Source organism: Ischnura elegans, chromosome 8 (genome assembly GCF_921293095.1).
Source record: "Ischnura elegans chromosome 8, ioIscEleg1.1, whole genome shotgun sequence".
Classification (NCBI taxonomy): Eukaryota; Metazoa; Arthropoda; class Insecta; order Odonata; family Coenagrionidae; genus Ischnura; species Ischnura elegans.
Window position 1 is genome coordinate 23993749 of NC_060253.1, and position 14248 is coordinate 24007996.

General features: G+C 38.8%; 1 protein-coding gene across 1 annotated transcript; it reads right to left on the reverse strand.

Moving 5' to 3' along the window:
* Positions 1-4218: 4218 nt before the first annotated feature.
* LOC124163624 (transmembrane protein 170A) lies at positions 4219-12801 on the reverse strand. The gene is made up of 4 exons (XM_046540651.1): positions 12480-12801; positions 12045-12274; positions 11837-11942; positions 4219-6069 (listed from the first exon to the last, which is right to left on the reverse strand). Exons 2-4 carry the CDS (start codon positions 12148-12150, stop codon positions 5874-5876), a joined length of 408 nt encoding a protein of 135 aa, XP_046396607.1. The 5' UTR covers positions 12151-12274; positions 12480-12801; the 3' UTR covers positions 4219-5873.
* Positions 12802-14248: the final 1447 nt, after the last annotated feature.

Consider the following 14248-nt stretch of genomic DNA (forward strand, 5'->3'; position numbering starts at 1 on the left):
TGTTTGACTAGGTCGCCTATGCAGCAGGAAACCCAAGATTTTGGCGAGTAATTGTGATTGCCTTTAAAGGATTCAAACAGGAATTTAGCTGATTAATGGAATATTTTAATTTTATGTAAACAATAGGGTAGTTTCCTTCATTAAAGAAAACGAAAGGTATTGATTGTGATTCGTTACCCACCATTAGTGTATTCATAATATACAAATTATTTCGTTCTAGAAATACCGGTTTAGACTAATGGCAATGTTCAATTTTACCTCATTTGAAAAAGGCCAGATTGGCGCCTATGCGATGCCACTCCACGTGACATCACAGGGACCTAGTTTCTACACGAGAGGATCGGAGTTTTACATCGTCTGAGGTTACCAATGCATGCATGAGGCACAGAGCTCAGGGAAACATGTCTTAATAATCACACAGTCTGTTTGATAAGGTATTAATAATCCTTATTTAAGCCAAGCGCTACCAGCTAGCATGGTACTCGGCTACCTGCTAGCATCCTGCGTCGTAATAGCGCTCAGAGCCTCGCCCCAAGGTCACCTCACTTGCGGCAGCGGGAACCAGAACGACGTCACGCGGAGTTTTTCCCGGCATTCATACTTACCCGTCGCGTATTCGCGCGCTTGAAAATTTTCACTTTTAATTTAATCGCGAAAAATAGATATCGTCTTATAAAACTCTAAAAGCGTTAAATACGTACTTCAGGAGTATTTATATTTCGATTTAGGCAATAAAATATAATAGGAAACCACCCTATTTGAGCATTACGCCTCCGTCGTATTTCTTCTTCTTCCCGGTATTTATTTTCTTGCGCAAAATGCTTAAATAAAGTCAGAAATATGTCGTGTTTGGTCTTATTCTTTTTTAAATTACGCGCACATTACTAATATTTCAATCCAATAAAGGTGTAATAACAATTGCCGAAAGTCATTGTTAGACACCTTTCGGGCTAGTAGATGACTCATGCAGCAGTTGACCTCGAGAAAGGGGGAAATTCGAAGCAGGTAGGTAGAAAAAGGTCAGTGGGTGAGAAAAGGGGGTGGGTGCGAGACACGTTTCTATTTTTCTCGCGTAACTTGATATTTTTTGAAGCTAAGGTTTTTGTAATACAATCCCTGCGCGAGCTGGGATCTTTTGTTTGATTTTGGAGAAGAGGAAATCGTCAAGAGTGGGTGAGGCGAATGCTGAATGGAGGGGGATAGCAGATCGTGGGAAATGCGCCAATGTCACTATCCCACGGCACTGAGTTCCTCCCTATGGTAGTTTCATCTCCTGGGGAAGATTCAAAATAAGTGCTTGTCATTATTAGCCACAAAGGACACACGGCAAACACCTCCTCTCATTTTATCATAAGATGGATGCGGGAAAATGGTCAGTGGGGAGAAAGAGGGAAGGGTGAAACACGATTCTATTATTTTCCGGTAACTTGATATTTTTTTCAAAGCTGAGGTCTTCGTAATATGATCCCTGCACGAGCCGGGACCTTTTTTTTGTTTTCGGGGAAGAGGAAATCGTCTGAGAGGGGGGGGGGGCGAACGCTGAATGGATGGGGATAGCGGATCGTGGGAAATGCGCCAATGTCGCTATCCCACGGAACTGAGGTTCTCCTGATAGGGGACACCTGGGATTTTCGGATTTTTTTCATCCGATCAATTTCGGTTACCCACGTCGAACTCTTTTCACCGCTCAAACCCGTGAATTTGATGTATTTCGTCAGCTTGCCTAAAACGGCGCTGCATGCACTAGACGAGTTCTCATTTTTCCGAGTCAACTACCAACGACGTGCGAGCGACAGTGTATGACGCGAAATTCAAAGTATTCGAGGTATTCGAGACGGTACCTTTGGCATAACTATTCGAGATCTCGAATATCGAATACTTTCTATTATTCGAGGTATTCGAGTATTCGCGGATACTATTCGCACATCTCTAGTTTTAACCCTAAAATCAATGAAAATTTTCGTAAAAAAGTAATTTTCATATTCATATTAAGACAAAGGTAAAACAGCCATTCATTGTTAAATGCTCGAAGCCTGTGGGCATTGAGTACCTACCTTGGTTTGGGCGCCGCGGTGCGAACGTACGAATGATAATTATCTCAATCTCCCAGAATCTCGAAAATTATTATAGCCGTGCAACACACTTTTCAGCTCGAGTTCACAAGACACAATGACCGATCAGGCATTACCGAGTTTTTTTTTTATGGCTACGAAACAATGTATGGAATACGTCGCCAACCGCGTTAATACAGTCGCTTGAAGTTGCGACGTGTCGGTAGTCACGCCGAGATAAAATTCGCCACAAAGTTACCTACCTCAAAAAAAAAGGTCAATGTAATCATCTCGGGGGACATGGTGAGACCCGCGGTATATCCGAAACCGCGGTAAAGTGAGGCGCGTAATAACCGGAATTTACTGTAGTAAATTTCATCTGATTGGGCATGTAATGAGGCAGGGGGGGATCCTGAGGGACATGTTGATCCAAGAGGGACATGCTGATAGAAAACTGCCCAGAAGAAAACCAAAGCTCCAGTTTATAGACCAAACAATGAAGGATGCTGGATGCAAAAGCTACGAGGAAATGAAGAGGTAGGAGGAGAGAGGATGAAACTGGGTGATGTTTAACCTTGTAGTGACAAAAACCTATGCCCTGCACCCAAATCAGCCATCCACATCCTCATCCAGGTCCGTGCTGGGCCCCTTCTTAGGGCAGTGGACGCCAGCACTATGCATGAGGAGGACTACCGGGGGTTGCCAAAGATTTCCAGACTGGAGGGTGCACCGAGATACGTCCCAGAGGCTCAGCACGGGCCTGTCCTCATCATACTTTTGCACCTGGATTCCATACACCCAAACCCTACAACCCCAAACTACACCCTCACTCTTTACACATCTGCACCCAGGTTCCACAAGATCAGGAACAATAGGTATTCACACAAAACTGTCACACCTTTGTCGATCAGCAATTATTTTTTACACTTCTGTTTTGGAGTTGATGCATTTCCATAGCCTCATATTTTGTACCTGAACATGATCTAAACTCTTGGATTTTGTTACTTAAAAGTGCTCCATCGTATCAGATCACACCCCTGTCAGTCACACACTGAAACATCGCTTCTCTGCCTCCAGGATCAATTATCAATGCATGGCAACAGAAAGGTGAGTAACCATGGATCATTCAGCAGGAAATTTGAACCAGTTTTTATCCAATATAGCACTCTAAAATTTTCTCAAACATTGGAAATGGTCTCAAAACCTGAATATCAAAGTTTAACCACAAGTAGTATCATTTATCGCTGGTCTATAAAATGAGATATCTGGAGGTTGTGACATATTATCTGTGCAGGTGTCTACACTATCAGCTTAATTTTCATACTGCGTAGTGACTCTGCAGGCAACTAGTGAAGATAGCATTGCTTTCCTATGACATGCTGATTGTAGTACCATTATAGCCATCACAGCAAGTGAGAAAAAATTTTATCGAACTTATTCATGAAACAGACTCTACAAGAGAGAGCCAATGGACACAATTTGCCATGAGAATTTCTGTGAAAATCATAATATATGAAAGTAAAATATTCATCATGATCAGCGAAGGCACCCATGATTTATAAATAGTAGTTTCAGAGGTGGCAGTCCCTCTACAGTTCCTGATAATACTGTTATTTATCATCTCCACCACTTGCCCAATCACCCAACGCAACACAACAAGCAATGGATTCTCATCGCCCTGCCTTCTTCTCACTGGGTTTACTATCCAATGGCTGCCAACAGAGACACTTCACCATGCTGAGCCAATTACCCCTGTAATAGCCAACCCTGTTCACTTCTCCCGCTTTGCCTGGCCCAGGTGAAGCATATGACAGCTGGTAGATACAACTGTCTGTGTTATCCTAATCTAATATGCATTTAACCAAATATGTGCACTAGATATTAAATGTATCCCATGTGTTGGAAATCAATTCAACTTGTATTTTGTTATTTCACTTCTAACCACTTTCTGCAAAAACCAGCTGAACTGAAACTCTGCTCTGCATTGCAACTTTAATTCATAAGTATACCCCACATACCAGAGCAGAATTTCAGACATACTGTAAGAAGGCAGCAATGGAATACTGTCTGATAATGCTTGAAAAATAGCTTGGAGTGGCCCCAACTAAATTCACTCTTTCATTCCAACAGTGAGGTGGATGTAAGACATGTAAAAAAATGCTACACATCATGAATTTCAACTTTATTTATAAATAATGTGCTCATTAATTCAGTCATTTTCAATTATACATTTTTTACCCAATTTATAAAAACTCAGATGGCAAACCTACTAAGTGATATCTTCATGCAAGGAATATGGTTCTCATAAGCCATATCGATTATGCACGATGCAACTTGATACAAAGGTGTCCACAAATGCGAGCCTCCCATTCAACTGTGATCAGTTCAATACTGCAAGGAAATCTTTCCGCTTCTTTATTATTTATATATATATAATATATGATGCAAATGAGTATTGCTGCAAACAATAAAAAATATATCTTTTAGTAACAGGAATCCTTCAAAAATTACCACAGGACTATTTCCTCAGTCATGGTCAGCTCTTATTTTTTTTAAGTTTTCACCTAACTACAACTCAAATTTCATCACTAACAACTCCATAAAGAAAATATAAAGTCTTTCATTATAAGCACGAGAGATCTTAATAGCCATACTCAACAAGTGACAATGTAGATCAAAGATCTCCAATTTTCACAACACAATAGCACCAAACCTCCTGTGTACACACTTGGCCGTGCGGCCAAGCACAATTGCGTCATACGTGGTAACTAAATTTATTTTCAACAGCTGGTTCCAATGGATCAAAACAATGTCCTGCAGCTCCTGGCTAGTCCGTTAACTTTTCAACCTCACTCATGGTCCCAACACACTCTTCTCACGTGAATGCATATCACACATTATCAAGAATCCCAAAAAAAACTCCTTATAATGATTCTGTCTCCTTGACTTTACAATCACTTGACACTGCCATTCAAGCACCATTGGCCCGCTTCTCCACTATAAACCCTGTCTCAAATTATAACAAAACAAAGCACATTGTGTGAATTAATAACACATATGAATTGCACTTCTTAGTATTTGTATATACACAATTTTTTTACAAATCATTAATTGCTTTGTAATGTGGTGTTTTCACTAAGACAGAAGATTCAATGTCCACGGTCAGTCATTCACCTTGAACACCAATCATCTTCGATCACAAAAATAGATAAGACTATATATACAAATGTTATATACAGAAAAAAATTGCAAAAGAAATAATATAATTTTTTTAAACTGGACTTTTTAAGTACATCACTTCTAGTTGTTCATTTTAATGTGTACCTTTAGTTTAAAACACATATCTATGTTATCATATGGTGAGTACAATCTCACGCAATTACTGCTACTACACATTACTTGTGAACAGGTTCTGCTCAGGTGAAAAATGTAATTTGCGATTAAACATAGTGTGTCCCTTCATACACTCACAAAATTATGACTATGACTTCTCAGGAATGAATCCATAACAGAGAGAAAAACGAACAACAACACTTTAAAAAACATCAATAACTGGCTTAAAAGTACATTTATAAACAAACATCGTGAATGGGCAATAAAAATACTTATGAATTATAAAAGAATAACAAACTTGTGAAGACCCACATACAAATTTAACAAAGATGAGATTTTTTCAGTGCTTAACATTTCTATTTTTTTCATTTTTGTTCTCGGTGGTAAACGAAACGAAGGAGTCAAGAGAGACAACGTTGGGATGTGCCGTAACAATACAGTCCCCATTGTCCACGCATACTGGAGAGAGATACTTTGCGTCTTCTACTACTAGAGTGTGGCAAGGATTCGAGTGAAGCCGTAACAGGCAGACATGACGGTCTGTCCGACTCCCCAAACGAGGGCATAGAGTGGTGCCATCTGAAAGCTGGAAGCACGATAAACAAAGGCCACCGCAGCGCTGCTGACCACACCCGATGTCAGTGGTGCCACGACGCCCATGATCAGGATGAGGACTGGAAAGAATCTGGAAAATACAGGAGAAAAAGGTGGCCGCTGAGTGAACAAGTGGTCCTCGACCTTTGTAACTAATGCATTCCTGAAAATGTGTATCAAAGTCAATCAATTGAGTCATGCATGTAAATAAGTATATTTCCAGATGATGCTTTCATCTATCACAAAATTAGTGATCACTCTTGACTATGAAATTCCATCATCGGATTGAAACGTAGTTCATGTTTGGAGCCGAGAGCAGGGAACTTAATCTAAGAAAATGCACAGCAGTACATTTCTTGGGTAGGTTGACCAACTATACCTTAGAATATGTTGAGGATGGTGTTAACATAAAGCCCACAGATTAAGTGAAGTAGCTGCGACTTACAATAGCTTCAAATTTATGGATTAATCATAGGGAAGACAAATAAGTAATATTTGCGGAAGAGCCCTGAAGAAGCTAGGATTAGTGAATCGCGGAGTGGAAAGATTTACCGATGAAAAAGTAAAGGAGTGGAGCTATTTTGCACTTATCGACCACACTTTGAATAAATAGCAATAATATGGAATCCGCTGCAGAAAGACATAATCCATGAACTTAACAAGATAAAAAGGAAAGCTACTTGGTTTGTCAAAAACTGCTACGGGCATACAAAGAAAGATGTTAAAGGAATTAGACTGGCAGCTGCTAGAGATTTGGAGGATACACGCTAGGCTTAAGACTGCTTGAGCTATTAAGAATACATACATATCTTCCAGGACATAACGGAGAACATTCAGGTCCAACAGAAATGATTAATTAAGAGAGACATTTTGCCAAACATGAACGCATAGGAATTTCTTTCCCCAGAACAATAAACAACTTTAATTTAGACTAGGTGGAAATTCGTACATGCATTTCCTTTCTACTTGGATATTTCCACAAGCGCATTAACAGAGGTGTCTTGCGGGGTAGTATGTAGATGAATCCATTTCCATAGACAAATTTATTGCATTTTTCAAGTCAAAAAATCCCAGCTGACAGTATAATGTTATTTCAGTTAGCTTGTCATTATGAAAATTCACCCTGGTCCCAAGGATAAGATTTGCTGACATTTCCCTGACCCAAATCAAATCCCGCAACTTTTTCCTGATCTGAAACAAACCTGATCTTGCTACTTGGGGCTCAAATTTGGCGTATTTCCAGACATGTATAACATATTAAATAAAATGACCGCCTGAACAGTGGTGTCTCAATTATTTGTCGTTCAACCAACTGTGGTATTTTTCAGTCCTGCCACATACACAGTGGTGAAATTCACATTAATTGCCATAAGAGTAAATTCCTCTGGACCTCCAAGTGCATTACAGTCCTTCAGCTTTCTAGGCCACTATGCAGACCACTAGGCTATTTAGGGTCCTGGATTATCTCAACAATATTAATGGGGCTCTTGGCACTACATAGTTGTTAGTCTACCGTTATGCCTCTAAGGCCGTTTTCCAATTTGCAATTATTCACCCTTCGTGCACTTTTCGATCGTCAACTTACGGATGCGACGACAGCAAGGGTGGATCCAATTGGTGAGGGCGCAAGGGAACGAAGGGTAAGTGAACAAGGGAACGCGGATGCTCCCTCGCTACCTTCCCCTCGTAGGAAGTGGACGTGAAAATGGCGGCAATGGAAAACTCAGAAATCTTGAACTGGAGTTTTAAGTAATTTTGTGTTTATTATGTGAGCTCTTTTACGTAATATTATACCGGCATTGTGAATTCTTGCTCTTCACATGCAAAAATATAAGTATAAAGGTGAAATTGATTCTTAAATCAACCACCAGATATTCTAATACTACCCCGTGCATCACATTTCATTACTGTCAATAGTTCGCATTATTTCCGTTCACACTTTATGGCGCCAGTAGAGCATTAGTAAGGGGGCAGGGTGCAAGGGAGAAAGGGAACGAGGAAATGAGTGCATACTACGTGGATTGGAAAACGGCCTAAGATGGCAACGCAAGGGAGAAAGGACTTCCATGAAGCCACTACGCAATCTGACCCTCACAAATTAACTAAATCCACACATGGCAGAAAATAAATTGGCACACGATTTCGGTAACCTGGATAGCGTGGTGTTCTGCACGGTGAAGGTTGGAATTTGCAGAGAATTTTTTTCCAAGGCAATTAACATAGATTTCAACCAACAGTTCATTGGAATATTGTCTCATCCGCTTCCCTAACCAGTCTTCCCAACGCAAGCATGAAACAAAATAAAATACAGCAGACTCCCTAATATCCGGGTCTGGTTTATCCATGTTGCGGATTATCCGTGCATGAGTTCACACTCGATGTTTTCCGCGATCTTTTAAAAAAAATAAAATCGGACTCAAAAGCAGTAGCATATTTGCATTTTAATGCATGGCTACACCAGACCCTTTATTATTATTAGAATTCCCTTCCTAAAATGGAATTATTTTATATACTTGCTGACAATGTTTCAAGTTTACTCAGACATCTGTTCTAACATTGCAGACGATGATCTGTGTTGGGAAAAAAATCTCTTGAGTAATTTTACAAGATCCTTCAATGGTCAACCAATCGTAACTTTCTAAAATAGTTATCTACGGTCATTAAATGTATATTCAATCTCGCGAAAGCACAATTATTACCGTGGATTTGTATGCGGTTGAATACCACCCAAGGGAGCCGGAGATTTTGCTGCTCTCGGGCATGTTTACGTCGTGACTAGTCAAGGTCAAACTGGAGAGGAAAGGAATAGAAGAAGTGAAGGCAATGGGGGAAGTGGAAATAGAGATATCACGAGTCATAGCCATGCACTTGCTTGCGTAGACAATTCAGGGTTCCCACTCTAACTAAATTATAAAATTCACGGTTTTTTCCAGGTTTTCACGGTCTAAATTGCGTCAAATTCCCAGTGTGTTAATAAGCCATTTCAGGAAGAAATGTTGATCACATAAAAATCACTGGCTGCACTCTTGACTAAAAATATAGCAAACGCGATAAACGCAGGGAATGCAAACGCAGCAATGAAAGTGCTCTTATGACGTCACCTATCATTAGTAAAATTCAGGGCCCGTTGAAGGTTGTGAGTGGGAAAATAGACGGTGAGAGGGAAGTGAAGAGGTGTCTGATTTCTCGCCAGGGTTGATGATCACTGATGATTAACGGTCTTCCAATCACAGCTTTAAGGTCCGTGTGTCGTCATGACACACGGACGTTTTCGGAAACCAGGTATTACGTGGAGCAGTAAGAATACGGGTGTAATCACGTCATCGCCGCAAAAAAGATTAAATTAAATTATAAATGATTTAATTAAACTTCTTCTTGCTCCAGGGTGGGCACATAGAAAAACTTAGTAATAGAGGAAAAAACGAAAAATAAAAGGAGGGAACTTAAGGGGAATGGTTACTTCTTTCGAATTTTCGATGGGACGCTGCCCATCTTTCTCAAGTGAGAAGAGGAAGAAGAGGGACTGACTGATAATAATAAACTGATTGATTTACGTAAATGATGAAAGTAACAGGAAATTAAAGGGAAAGTTCGGATTATCCATGTTTTCTGATTATTCGTACCGCCCCTCCCCATCATTAGCCTGGATAATCAGGAGTGTATGAAAAATGAAAATTACTGACCTAATTTTTATGAATGGAATAACTGCCTTTTTCGATTATTTTTTTGGGATTCCTCTCTTTCAGAACACATTGTGGATGTTCTTTACTGCATTTGTGATAGAGGACATTAAGATTATACAAACTAGATATAATCTTCAATGATTGCAATTAAGATTGTAGACGAGTTATTCTTAAATGTAATTTTTATTCTATACCTTTCATACTGAATAATTTATTTTTATAAATATTTACTTAATACGAACCTCTTACTATCATAAGTACATGATTATACAACACGCTCTGAAAAGAGAGTGATTTTTGATATTTTCTTTTTTCTGATCCTTAAATGGATTCAAACATAAATAGTAACATCTTTCGAGTTTATCTTGCTGCAATCTGGTGTATCTCCTTGCAAATCCAAAGTTTTCTGCAATTTTTTTCATAGATTTGTCATGTATTTCATTTTTTTTACATTTCCCTCCCTCATTTGATGTGCAATTCCAATTTTTTATTTTTCTCCATATTTCTATACTCTCCATTTTTTTCTAAGAAACTTATCCTACCATACCTATGAGATGACAGTGACTGGGATATTATTATTTGAGGATTCTTAAAAGTGCCTCACAACAAACACGGTACGTAATATCCTATTGTTTATTATTGCAGGTTCTTATTGTGTGATTTCCCGTGAAGCCTAATTTTATTTAACACATATTTTTCTTTCATTTCATTAATATTTTCTGGATGGAAATAATTATGTAAATGAAATTGAGATTATGAATAACTGGCAATGGCTAAACTGAGTCCACTAACAACGTAAATTGTTTATGCATGAAAGCCAAGAAATTGCACATCCAGTCACTACTATGGAATATTATTCTGGGGAAATGACTCTCTCTCCAGAAAGATCTTCTCTCTCCAAAAGCAAGCCCTAAAAGCTATGCTTCGCCTTCCCTCACGTACCCCTGGCAGACCCCTATTCAAAAAACTGTCAATTCTTTCTGTTCCATCCCTCTACATTCTAAACTGTGCCCTATTTGTAAAGCAAAACCCAGAAGATTTCCCAGCTCACCACAAAGTACACTCCTACCACACTCGTAATCATAATAACATTCACCTGCCCCATTACTCTCTGTCCTCATCTCAGCACGGTCCACTTCACTCATCTACAATAGCTTACCACCGAACATAAAATCCATTACATCCATATCCAATTTTTAAAAATGTCTAAAGGAGCTCCTAATTAAGAAAGCATACTACACCTTAGCAGAATATTTTGATAATGACTGTGATTGTTGTAAAATGTGACCCTCTATTTTATGCCTTGTATATATTTATGTAAGTATGTATACCTGACGATTTCTATGTTGCATAATGTAACCAACAGAAATAAAATTATATTATTATTATTACTATGTAGCTCTATCTCATTCCTGAATTCATATGCTATGCAATGCTGATATTCTCACAAAAGGTACCATGATCCATGAGGATTCCATGAATAAATATGGACTTTCGCCATTTGAGATCATACATAACCAACATTTGTCTATCACTGGATAACAATTTTTGCTTCCTTCCTTCCTTCCTTTGACAAACCTTCACCGGCTTTCACAAAGTTTATTCGCCAATAGTTTGGGCTACACCAGATAATTTCAAACATAATTCTTACTTTTTTAATAACAAGTTATAAATAAAGTGGAAGTGGTAAGTAGCCAAACTTGAAGCTTAAACATGTAGTGAAAATGAGCATGGAATCAAAATAAACAGACTTGACCCACAAGTAATTTAGCCATACAATGTAATGACTGGGTAAGATTGGGAGAGATCACAATATTCAAAAGATTGAACCATCTGAAATGACCTCCAGACAGCTCACTGCTTTACATGCAATCTCAGTCAGTATCACAAAGTACTTATGTACAAAGAGAACTTTCTTTTTCATACATTGGTGAACTAATGTAGCCCATTGTTAACTCAATGTTTCTTTGAATCTCTTTAGAATGAAATCCATTTTGAAATTTTTCCACAAAAAATTATTTTTTACTGACGAACGGAATACTATATATTTTAATACTTATTCACTACATGTTAAAATTTTCATCAAAATCGATACCAAGATTGTCAGATATTATTCCAGAAGTGGATGCATCCCTAAATAACAGAATCGATACACTACTAATTATGGTCACTTACTTGCCAAATTTGTGTTTCCTGAGTGTGGCAAAGGCAATCGCAGCAGCAATGACATGAACGAAAATGGATGAAAACAATGCCCAAAGAAACACCTGATACCACATTTCTGAAAAAGTAAAATGCGGGTTAGAAAGTGAGTATAAACGGATATTCTGCTTGAAATTAATTTAAGAGGTCAACGATTTCAAATATAATGACAGATTTTTACCTGCGAATGTGACAAGTGGGGCACTGGGTGACCAGCCAAGTACTTGTGCAATTGAATCTAACTCAGATGAACGGGATTCCCTTGAAACGTATGACGTTCCTGACATGGTTGCTCCAGGAGGAATTTGTATTTCTCATATGACTACTTGCATATGATTTACTACAAGTGGCGGCTCATTCTTTCTTTTATACGTATCATCATAACAAAACACAATAATTGGATACCCAGCTCTGAAAAAATAGGGACGCATCATGGCGATATTGATTGACAAAAAAGTTTCATGAAGAATTATAATATAAGTCTCCAGGGGATTTTCAAAGTTCATATAACTGCTAACAGATGAAATGGATGAAAACAGAAGGGGGAGGGGCATGAAGAGATAACGTCTGAACAACATGCACGTACATCAGGAAATATTATAAACATTTTCCTTACCTAACAAGGACAAATAACATCATAGTTTCAAAGTATTCATAAACTTCGAACATTCATCAATTACACGGCGAATACTATAATGGCACATTTCCAAACAGCATCGGATCTTCAATGAACGAAAGACATATCACATACATTCTGTCGTATTATGATAGGGAGAGGAACGTTACACGAAGTAAAGATTACAGAGCACGTCATTATCACTAGATTTCATGGCTTAACTTCGTTTCCTTTGTACAAAAATGACAACACAAATAATACGTTCAATCTCTACGTCTCACTGAATGACAAGAATCCTTCATTCATGCTACTTCACTGCCATCTACCCTAAGGCGGTGGAAGTTTATAAAATCAAAATGAGCAAAGAAAATCTGAACCGCAATATTTAAATCGGCCTCATGTTATCTTCAAATTTTATTTATATTTTTGTGTATATTGATATCCATCCAAATTATTTCGTGCAAAATTCCAGGAATTTAAGTTTCCGGGTAACTGGGTGGAATCAAATTTCAAGGTTTCTCATTTTAAAAATGTGAACGTTTCCTATTCAATCATACTTATTGTATCATTGTGTTTTGTCATTAAACTTCACAACACAATAGTAAATTTAGTTTAGATCTATCCTGAATAGAATTGAAAATTTATGCATTTTGGATACTAAGAAGCAACATTGGGTTATAATGGGTTAAAGCCCAAATTTCCCATAATTTTTCTGAAATTTATCTTGGCATAAGGAATCTAGTAATTGAACGGAGGACATGGGAGTTCTGTTGATGCTTTTGCCAATATTTTATCTTGGATTTTTATGATATATATTTTACACTAGTTTGTTTGGATTTTGGTGGCAATTTTTACCCCATAGAGATTGCCTGTGAATGTCATAGCTTATTTTATCACTTACTCACTTTAGTAGATGCTTCATCTAAAAGGTTGCTTTAGGTTTATGAAAGTTGAGCTGGAGAGGTATTTCTAGATGATTGGTGTTTTACCCTTTCACTGCTGTGAACGTACCTGATACATTCGCATGGCAGGCTGCTGTGAATGTACTTTTTCTTCCTCCCTACCATGCACTTTGGGCGGAATTTCCGCCAGGGAAGGGTCCTTAATCCGGGACCCTCTCCCTGACGAGCTGGCCCCACGTAACCGCTCTGACTGCATTTTGAAAATCTATCAATCAATGCAATCATCAAAAAATGATTGTTTGCTTCGCACTCCTGTCAATCAGGCATTCAAGTACATCTTTGAACCGTGTTTCTGCGATGAGAAATAAGGATTTTGTTAACTATGCTAAAATTGCCAATTTCCGGCGGCCTGCAGCCACGTTTTTAGCCAAGTCAATAAAATTATAGTTATTTTTCATCGCAGAAATGCGGTTCAAAGACGTACTTGATGGCTTGATTGGCAGGAGTGCGATGCAAACAATCATTTGTCGATGATCGGATTGACTGGTTGATTTTCAAATTGCAGTCAGAGCGTTCACTTTCGGGCGGGAGGCCCCCCGCTCGGAGGGTCCAAGAGACGGGCCAGCGAGAGTAGGCTCGTCGAGGAAAGGGTCCCAGATTTGCGACCCTATAGAGGGTGTACCTCGCCCATCCTGTAAGTACCTGCTCCATGGCCCAACGAAACGCATTTTAATCTTTTCGCCGCATGTAAGGAGAAGGTTTTCGGAGATTGAACAGCAGTGAAAGGGTTAAGATCATTTGGACTAAGGCTTGGAAGGATGGAGAGAAACCCTACAGTGACCTTGCCAGAGTTGTCCCATGATAGAA